The following is a 10,637-nucleotide window of genomic DNA, read 5'->3' as shown; positions in this document are numbered from 1 at the left end:
TTCGCCCATTTTGGCCCTTTTTGGAAAAGCCCGTTTCTTTCGCCCTTTATTGCGTTTTTGGTGAATATCGCCCTTTTTGAGCTTTTCAGCGGAAAAGTGCTAAAATCTGTTTGCTCATGCATGCGATCATAGTTTCCGAGTGCTCGATGGGCCTTGGCACGCCGCTTTTTTGCGGGCAACAAGTAACAGTTGGTGAATCTTGTACCGGTGTACGCAATGCTGTAAAAAGTGTTTTTTTTAAACTTTACTTCCTGTTTTGCCTTTCGTGGACCCATAAATGGAAGAGTGCGTATTCATTTCTCAGCTTGGGTTCATATCTGAACATGTATCATGGCTGGCTATGCTTGCCTGTTTTCACTGAAAAAGAGCACTTTTTGCCTGTTTTCACTGAAAAAAGAGCACTTTTTGCCTGTTTTCACTGAAAAAAGAGCACTTTTCAGCATATTTTGAGGGACGCGAAATATGTAGGCCTTGACGGATTATGCTAATATTTTCGTGAAATTATGCTTTTCGCATTGCTGAAAAAATTGCAGAATTATGCTATTTTTATGCTAAAAGTTACCATATTATGCCGCATTATGCTCACATATGCTGCTAATGCATAATGGTTCTGTGCAAAATAACAAGGGAATTTTTTTGTAGAGGGCGTTGTACTGTAGTAGCAAAAGTTCAACGGGGTCAACGCATCGTCCGTCCGACCTAGCTACGACCATCACTGATTGTAGTGGACTGGACATGTTATCAAGGGAGTCGTAAACCTACAACTTCCTAGTGCATCTACTTGTACTTGTACTTGTAGAACATAACTGTATGGAATTTGATGCGAACAGGCGGATTATTACAATTTTATGCGATTCGTGTGCAATTTGCCTCGAATTATGCGATTATTCGATTTTGGTAGGAATTATGCGAAAAATTATGCTAGCATAATCCGTCAAGGCCTATCTTTCGGAGAAGGTGATGCACTGAAGCTCCAACTAAACGCCCTTTGGCACACTAGCTCATGAGTCGGACTAGGCTCCGGCGGATTATGCTCGCGAAATCATGGAATTATGCTTTCATGGACTCTCGCATTATGCTCGTAAAATCCTCATATTATGCTTTGGCAGTTTATTATTTTCCATGTTGATCTCTAACGTGCATGGACCTTGGTACTGTATGGGGATGCTCATGTATTCTGTTGTACTTATGGCCACTTCAACTTGGCCCACTTGCAACTTGCAAGCACGAAAAAGGCATAAGTTTCCGAATTTTGAGGCTCCATAAGTACAACAAAGTATCCCGGGTGCCAAATTGGCACCCGGGATACTTTGTTGTACTTATGGAGCCTCAAAATTCGGAAACTTATGCCTTTTTTCGTGCTTGCAAGTTGCCAGTGGGCCAAGTTGAAGTGGCCATAAGTACAACAGAATACATGAGCATCCCCATACAGTACCAAGGTCCATGCACGTTAGAGATCAACATGGAAAATAATTTAAAAAACACTACTTCTTCCATTCATTACTTGATTTCTTTTGTACTTCAGTAAAAATATTATTTCATTGCCAAATTAGTTGGATTTACCTTTGAAAATATTCATGTTCAACTGTCTTCGTAATCATCATACTCGTCCAACCGATGTCACCCTCACCCTGCGAATGATCAGCGCATCTCTCCCACAGCTCCACTTCTCCTTCCATCATGACCGAACATCAATTATTATTATACATCAATTTAGAGCAATATCCATAGCCTGCAGACATATCATTGCTGCCAAAATCCAGAGGTCATGACTTCGTAAAATGGATAATGTTACTGTACAAATGTAATGTACTTGTACACGGAGTTTGCGGACTACCCGCCACTATCTCGTCCGCCCCGGGATACCTGATGAACTTGAAGGCTGATTCACTCGCATCTTCTGCTACATGTACTGTGTCAGTGTGAGAAAGAACTTTGTAGAAGACGAGTTCGAGCATACAATACTGTATTGCCATGATTTCTACCCTGCTTTTCATTGAAAACACTATCTGCATGACCTCCGAACCCTTTACCATGCAGACCACCAGCACTGATCAGGTGCATTGTACACAATTGTATAGGCTACATACTAGAACTGTGGTATAATCGTGTAGTTATGCTCCTACCTCCGAGAGGATGCCAAATTATGCTCCAAATTTTCAACCACCAAATTATGCCAAAAATTGTGGGGATTGCCCTATCAAAAATTTAATAATAATAATAATTTATGCCGGCATATTCCGCCGGTGCCTAGCTCCGACAGGGAGCGAAACAGCTGTCTAGAGGCGTGGAGCAATATTATCTCTGAACGGAAGTGTCCTTGCTGGTGTCTGTATGGTTCGGCTGAAGAGCGCGTGGTTGTGATGAGTTGGGAATGCAATAAATTGAAATGCATACGAATCGCATAAAATTGGAATAATCCGCCTGTTCGCATCAGGGAGTAGTACAATACATAATATACTACTCCCTGGTTCGCATCAAATTCCATACAGTTGTACACGTTCTACAAGTACAAGTAGATGCACAAGGAAGTCGTAGGTTTACGACTCCCTTGATAACAATGTCAAGTCCACTACAATCAGTGACGGTCGTAGCTAGGTCGGACGATGCGTTGACCACGTTGAACCTTTGCTACTACAGTAACGCCCTCTACAAAAACATTCCCCTGTTATTTTGCACAGAACCATTATACATTAGCAGCATATGTGAGTATAATGCGGCATAATATGGTAACTTTTAGCATAAAAATAGCATAATTCTGCAATTTTTTCAGCAATGCGAAAAGCATAATACCACGAAAATATTAGCATAATCTGTCAAGGCCTACCGAAAGGGGCCTTTTCTGAGATTTGGCCGATGGACTATCAGAATCAGTCATGTTTTGTTTTTTGTTTTTTACAAGGTCTAAAGAACTTTTTTTACATGTAACTCTCCAAAAACAACAAAATTTAATAACTCCAAAGCACGAAAAAGGCCAAAAACTAAACCAAGAACATTGTGCAATAACATGATTGTTATGTAGAAAGACAGGACGAGTGAATAATTAGTCAGTCCATTGAATCAGTCATGTACTCGTATCTGACAAAGCCAGATCTGAAGCCGTTCGTTGAAATGACGCCATGGCCCATGATGTACAGTGCTGGCAACTGAAATCCGACCCCTTGGCGGCGCGGCGCGCGCGCCGAGGTGGTCGGATTTCAGTTGCCAGCACTGCACATGTACTGTCTGTGCAGTACAGACTGTCAGTGTCACTCATGACAGGAGGTACTGTCTGTACTGTAGCCATGGTAGCTATCGTTAGCTAGCTAGCCGCATATATGGCTTGCAAGCTTGAGAAGTTGAGTTGAGCTGCTTTTGTTAGGTCCCGCACTCCGCCACTCGTCTAAAAATGCTCCAAGATTGCGGGACTCGAGCTGAGCTGAGCTCGAGGCCAGAACCTTCACTGGGGAGAAAAAGCACATCTAACAAACTAAGTTTACTTGGAGGGCCCGGGCGGACTTGTAATTTCTCTGCATAAATTTGAGGGCTGCAGCGGATCGGTTTGGGGGTGTCATTTTTGGTTTCTCTCGTTCTCTCAACCACAATCGTCAACGGTAGAGGCAGTGATAAAGTACTTTGTAGTACAGTACGTCGTGATCTCGTTTGAGCCCGCCAGCCAGCCAGACGTGCTAAACGGATATCCATTGAGTGTGTGTCGTCCAATCCCCTCAACTCCATAATAATTAGTATTAGTGGATCGAGCAACAGCGTTTGATCATGGCGGCTCTGAGGACGAGGCTACTAATGCTGCTTGTGGAGGTGTTAGTGATCGGGAGTGATCATTTGCTAGCAGTGAATGGTCAAGGAGATGGTTGGATAAATCTGCTAACGTTCAATGCCGGCCTCTCCGGTACAGCGAACATAACCGCGTTTGCAGAGCAAAGAAAGCCTAAGCTCCTTGAGTCGATCGCCGCTCCGAACGGACCGTGGTCAAACGCTGATATCGTGTGCCTTCAGGAAGTCTTCAATCCCCAGGACCGCCTGGACGTGGTGAAGAAAGCTCGAGATGCAGGATTTACCTACAACTATTCCACAGGTCTCCTGGAGACAGAGAGCGAGCTGGCAGGAATGGCGTGCTCTGCACAACGCGACAGATCACATTTGGCAGTCCTGTCTAGGTGCCTGAAGAAGAACTGTCCCGACGCATTGGACGTCACCGCTGCCATACCTTGCCTGTTTGGCGAATGCTCAGAACCCGTAACTGGTCTGAGGCAAACCTGTATCGAGTGCCTAGGTGATGTGCGAGGCTCTGGGATTGACGACACTGCTACGGCCTGTACATTGTCGTCACCTGCCATGGACTACGCCAGCAACCTTGGTCTCATGCTGCTCAGCAAGAAGCCATTAGAGCACAGCAGCCTGACTGCGTTCTCCGACGCACCCACCCCTTTCCGACGTGGCTACATCAGATCGGATGTAAGTGAGCAAGCTGACTGGTTTGCAACTAAGGCACGAATGTCTACCGTTTAGTACTGATCAATGAAATCCTATCGTGTGCGCCAAGTTTTTGCTCAATTTCCCTCAAAAAAGAGCTGAGCAACGAAAATTGCTTTCGTTGCAAGCACAGTACTGCCAGGCAGTAATGTACGAAACCTGCGTAATGGCGTCACTGATTTAGCATGTACATGCCTGACTGTCAAGATCTATATCCCGCACTCCGAAAAACGTGACATCACTTTTCGTGCAAGCTCCGAAATAGCCGATTTCCGTGGCGTTTTTCCGTGGTTGCCTGCTCCATTGAACATCACGAAACATCGTTATGCGCAATCTCTCGATTGACTCGCTTGATCGGATTTCATTGACATTGAACAACCAGGGTTAGAGCAAGAACAGAAACGAAGGGGTGGGGAGATCATCGGACCCACTTTCCGTGTGATTATTACCGCCATGTTGTGCCGCCGATTTGGCTGGTAGTTGCACCGACACCAGTAAGCAGTCGACCAGCTTGCATTCCATGTATTCATTTACTGGCAACTGGAACCTGCCATGAGTATGGTTTTCAGAGGTAATTGATGGTGTAACGTATTGTAAATGATGATTTAAGGAGTGGTACTACATGATGTGTACACATAAAAGCAGGGGCAATGTCGGAAGGTATTTTAGTGTGGTACGGTCAGTCATCTGAAGTACAATTTACTCGTGGGGGGAAGGGATGGCGGAGCCGAAAATTTTGGAAAATTTAGAGTCCAGATCAGTGTATTTTATTGATTCACGGGGTACCTGGGCCAAAAAGTGGTACGGTCAATACCGTAGTGACCGTACCGTGTCCGACGCCCCTGAAAAGTCATAACTTTTCACGTCGAATACAATGGTGATTAACTAGGCTGCAAGTAAGTCCTTATAGCCGGCACTTTGGCGGTCAGAGCAGTTACAAAATAGTACCTAAGATAGCACTAGTGGTGCAAACTACATAGTGAGACAACCAATGAAGAGCGTACTACTACTAGTACTGTAGTATTATCAAACAACAGTGGGGACCACAATGTCAAAACAGTGACACCTTTCACACATACTCCATTCCACACACTGTTCGCACAGTATGTTGTCACTGCTCTGCCCGCCAAAGTGACGGTTATGAAGACTTGCTTGCTGGCGCGTGAATCACCATAGAAGTCATAATGCATAGTTATGCATGTACTAGAAGGGCGGCGCTCACACTCTGGATGGGGGCGGGCAAAAACGTGGAGGCGGGCGCAGCGCCCCGCTATGTCCCTTTGGCGAGAACCCTGTCAGCACTATCTGTAGTGTGCTGCTGCACGTGATCTCATTGCAGTTACAGTAGGGTTTCTGGATCGTCTGCTCTATGTGGCTATGGAAAAAGACTGTATTTATACGAGCTAGGTATGCATATTAAGGGGACAACTTTGCAAAAAAAAAAAACCCGAATTCTCATCCTACCATGAGAGCCTTGTGGTGAAGTGGAGTGGTATGTCCAGTGCTTTCGAAGCAAATGGTCACGGTTTCGAATCTCAGAAAAAAATCACGGTTCGCGTGAGACTGAGTTAGACTGAGTTTGTCTTGCGATCAAAGGTATTCACATTTGGGAGTGAGGCGAATTCATCTAATATTCTAGAATTATTCGTTTTGGATAACGATTCGAAGTACAGAAACGAAATTTTTGCGTACTGCAGACAGTGACTACATGTGTGTGTGCATGTGAAACTTTATTAATGCGATTAATAGTGCATGTGAAACTGGTGTGCAACATGAATGTAACCCGCGTGCAAGTCACACCTTGAAAACAGTACAGTAGAGTGCGGTGGTTGGTATGCTGTGGTTGGTGATATTCGATATTCGATTCGTCTAGAAACTATTCGATTCGCTCGGATTAAGAGAATATTCGTTTCACCCCTATGAATCACAATTATAGGTCTATGTGCTTTGAAGTAAAAAGGTAGCTTACCGTATTATCTCTAATATAAGCACGGTCCTTTATTTTTTCAATGTACCCCGCCCGATGCTATTAATGGAGACGTTCCTTTATTGGAGACTGTTCCATTCCATCATTCGAGCGACTGACCATGATAACATGTACATGTACATGCAATGTGCTTACATATACTACCGTACGGTGTCCTTTATTGGGGGTCCGGAGGCCCGGGTGGTTTTCAGATCACTTCACAGTGTGCTTATAATGGAGACTGAGCACTTTATTTTTTGAATGCCGCCCCAAGGTGTTCTATTATTGGAGACGTGCTATTATTGGAGACTGTGCTTATAATTAGAGATAATACGTACGGTATGCGCATTTGATCAGGGAAATTAAAGAAATTCGCCATGAAAGCGGATCATCATTGGATTTGTTGTGGACGCCCATGGCTCATGGCGAAAAGTCCCTTTCTATACAATGCCGCGGGATTGTGCATGTATGCCATCAGTCTCTAACGCATGTGCTGATGTTTTTTTAAATATTTTTCTCCTTCTGCATGCAGGTCGAAGGAGTGGGCACCGTGTTTTGCGCTCACAACTTTCCAAACTTCGAGACTTTGCCACACCGTAAGGCACTGTTCTATTTAAGATATATAAGTATTTAAAATACTTGAAGTAAGGCAATGTCTTCTGATACGTCAGAGCACGGACTGCCAATATTTGAGTTGAGGTGAAGAGTGACGTACATAGTGCCCACAGTACTATGCACTCAACTCTCTTCAATTCGTCTTCCTCGAGACCAAAGTGCATCTGTGTAACTCGGTAAAATATGATTTATCGGTATATGCTTGAAATCACAAGTTACAAGTGCCCGAGTAATGGCTGTTGTATGGCATGGGCAAGTGCCGCAGGGAGAGCTGCTCCCTGTCCAGTCATGGTCGGCACTAGGAATATGTAAAGGAGGCGAAGACAGCAACTGTAAACGACCCCAGTTGAACGTGTCTGATAATGGATTGCTTCACGATTTGAAGGGCGGGAGCACGAAATGGGACCTCTATAACGAGAACACAGTACAGGACTTTATCAGATGCGTCACATTTTACATCTACTGTAAATCAATCGTATTTCGTAAGTGATTAATATCGTAAATCGAGAAAAAAAACACTTCGTGGTCATCTAAGTTCCGTAACTGCCATCAGCTCCGGGAATGCTACGTACACTGTACAGTTAATCCATACTTCACTACACTCTGAAAAAGGTCTCTGGGCTACACCGAAAATAGAAGAAAAGACATGGGAACGAGTTATGAAGCAACTATCCACGACTATAACATGATAATAAGCAGTCAGAACGTGCAATAACAGGGCAAAAAACTGACAGGCTACTGAGGCATTCAACGACCTAAGTCCTAGCTCTAACACATCTTCAGTGTGCAAACCAATAACCTTCCAACTTGGAAGGTTCAAGGTTGGGCTATGCTTTGCTGCTTCGAATTATATTTAGACCGCCGCGGCATTGCCATGTTTTGATTAACTGGTCTCGTCATCGTCCTGTAACAAGCGGCATTCTTTGTTGCCAGCGTGGGACTTAGCTTGTTCACATTTCCGCTGCGCTCGCGTTCCCCTCTTTGGTCCTACCCAACCTTGAACCTTCCAAGTTGGGAGGCTGTTGGATTGCACACTGGAGATGTGTTCGAGCTAGGTCTTAGGTCGTTGAATGTCTCAGTAGCCTGTCAGTTTTGTGCCCTGTTATCGCACGTTCTGACTGCTTATTAAGTATCTTGTTACAGTCGTGGATAGTTGCTTCATACTCGTTCCCATGTGTTTTCTTCTTCTTTTTACATTTAAAATACTGCCTCGTTATCCGAGTTCGATTTAGTATCTCTTTTCTTTTAGTGATTGGTGTAGCCCAGAGACCGTTTGGAGAATGTTGTAAAGATGTATGGATATAGTTGATGGCTACAGTGGAGTGTTCGCATTTTGAGAAAAGTGTACAGTGGATGTGACAAATTTTAGTAAGCGTTCTAAATTTCGCAAGTGGCAAGACATTTACGAAATTAAAGCGACTACGAAATATAATTGATTTACAGCACCCGGTAACTATAAGAACAAGGTCAGTCTTATCGCCAAAGGGACGACCAATCAGCAATGTTCCCACCCAGGGCCGTATGAGAGCTTAAGATTTTAAAAACAGCCCACTCAATCCTAGTTTTACTTTTACTAATCTTTTGATGATGGTTCGTTAACTCTCCAATCTGTCCTACAGTATACTCAGGGTTTGATAACTATAACTCTCCAATCTGTCCCACAGTGTACCCGGCGTTTGCGGCGCGCAACCTGAAGCAGCTGCAGACGCTGATCGATGTAGCCAGCGGCCACAACTCCATCGTGATGGGCGATATGAACAGTGGACCGGAGGTGGCAGACAGCGACGTGCAGGCCACCTTTGTCCAGTCGTACAACTACGCCACGTCCAGGGGCTTCGTGAGCCCGTACGTCGACCAGGCCAATGCAGCACCCGATTGCACCTTCTGCGAAACCAACCCAATCAACGAAGCGATTTTCATGGGCTTGCCAATTAACAAGACGATCCTGGACCACATCTTTATCAACCCACAGGTGTTTGAAGTTAATGCCGATCAAACAAAGGTGAGCTTCCATGATATGGCTGCCAGTCCTGGGTATTTTGGTCTTTTATCAGCTGGGCTAATATCCTGGCTACTGCACTGTGATGAGTGCGAAACACTTAGCTGTGTCCATGGCTAGCTAAGATGGTTGATGGTGTGATGCAACCAAAACTGTAATAGCGGTGTGTGTATGTGTGTGTGTGTCTGTCTGTCTGTGTGTATGTGTGTGTGTGTGTCTGTCTGTGTGTGTGTGTATGTCTGTGTCTGTGTCTGTGCACGGAATGCGCTGCCTTGTTTTCCTCCCCCCCCCCCCTGCAGAGGGTGTTCACCGAGAACGTGATCACCATCGACGGCGACACCTCCATCCCGCTGTCGGATCACTACGGTGTCCAGGTGAGCATCAGAGCGGCGGCGCCTGCGATGCTCGCCGCGACCTCGTTGCTGCCGTGGCTGGCGATGGCCGCTGGATTGACCCTGCCACAGATCTAAGTCAAAGTAGTAGTAGACGTTGATACACTGTCACAGCCAGTGTCAGCACCCGGCTTCTCACACATGATGAGAGTCCAGTCAGCATTAATTTGGCATAATCCACGAGTCAGCATCCTTGTTTGGGTATTCTAAATCAACAAGATTTCCCGTGGATTTTCATTTTCCTATCACCGCGGACTGTGATGGGTTATTTATGGATCGTTAAAAAAGTTTAAAAAATTATTTGCTGGTTTGCACTATCATAATTATGCATGCATTCTTCGTTTAGGCCGATCCTGCCCCCCCCCCCCCCCCGACTCACCCATGCCATTAGCATTTGCATGAGTGTATCATTTGAACTGCTCCTTCGGGGACTGGGTATGTTCCCACTAGTGCTAGCGTGTGGATCCTTTACAGTGACAAGTGCCATGGCAGACACACCGCAGCACTCCTCTCCCGCGTTTACCTTCAGAAGCTAAGTGCACTCAATAATCGTGACGGCTATGTTTTATAGAAGATTCAAACTTGAAAGCAACTAACTTCTCAGCTTGCATTGCATTGGACATACTCCGAGCACATCGTAAATTAATTATTGTGTCTTTGCTAAATGCATTCACGCCCCATTTATAGTCTTGCCATGTTGACAGTTCTAGCAACAGCTTGTTTTCTGTAGTGACACGTTTTTCGTTCTGAGCTAAATTAAAATGCATCAACCAGGCCTTTGGCCACGTGGTTGTGGGCACGTGGATCACGACGTCCCAAGCTCATGGCCCGTGTTAGTAATGAGACGTGTGTGCTATGTTAACAAAGCGGCCATGCATGCGTGAACCACCGCTGTACATGCAATGAAATGCGCCGACATCTACGCCACGGTCAACTGGGTACTCACTACTCGTGTTGCACTGGCCACCCCGGAGTGGTATTGTCAGGCCTGCTGGTGGTCAACACGCAAATGTATAGCCAGGGTAATGTAGATGTAAAAACATTGCTTTACTTTGAAGCTAATGTACTACTGGCATGGCATCATGCTTCTTGACATGTGCGTGTGTGCGTGTGTGACCTGAGTAGAAAATCTCAAGTGTTCCTCACTCTAATTAATATAAATTTTAATTAGATTTATTGGCTCAGTATTCGA

The 10,637-nt window shown here is 45.1% G+C and overlaps 1 protein-coding gene across 1 annotated transcript; it reads left to right on the top strand.

Moving 5' to 3' along the window:
• The first annotated feature begins 3,395 nt into the window (after positions 1 to 3,395).
• Positions 3,396 to 10,269, top strand: LOC135818063 (uncharacterized). Its single transcript, XM_065331383.1, has 4 exons — positions 3,396 to 4,455; positions 6,972 to 7,035; positions 8,719 to 9,056; positions 9,353 to 10,269. Exons 1-4 carry the CDS (start codon positions 3,757 to 3,759, stop codon positions 9,521 to 9,523), a joined length of 1,272 nt encoding a protein of 423 aa, XP_065187455.1. The 5' UTR covers positions 3,396 to 3,756; the 3' UTR covers positions 9,524 to 10,269.
• Positions 10,270 to 10,637: the final 368 nt, after the last annotated feature.

The sequence above is a fragment of the Sycon ciliatum genome, chromosome 5, assembly GCF_964019385.1.
Source record: "Sycon ciliatum chromosome 5, ocSycCili1.1, whole genome shotgun sequence".
Taxonomy (NCBI): domain Eukaryota; kingdom Metazoa; phylum Porifera; class Calcarea; order Leucosolenida; family Sycettidae; genus Sycon; species Sycon ciliatum.
The sequence above is the reverse complement of the archived record's forward strand: the minus strand, read 5'-3'. Positions and strand labels throughout refer to the sequence as shown.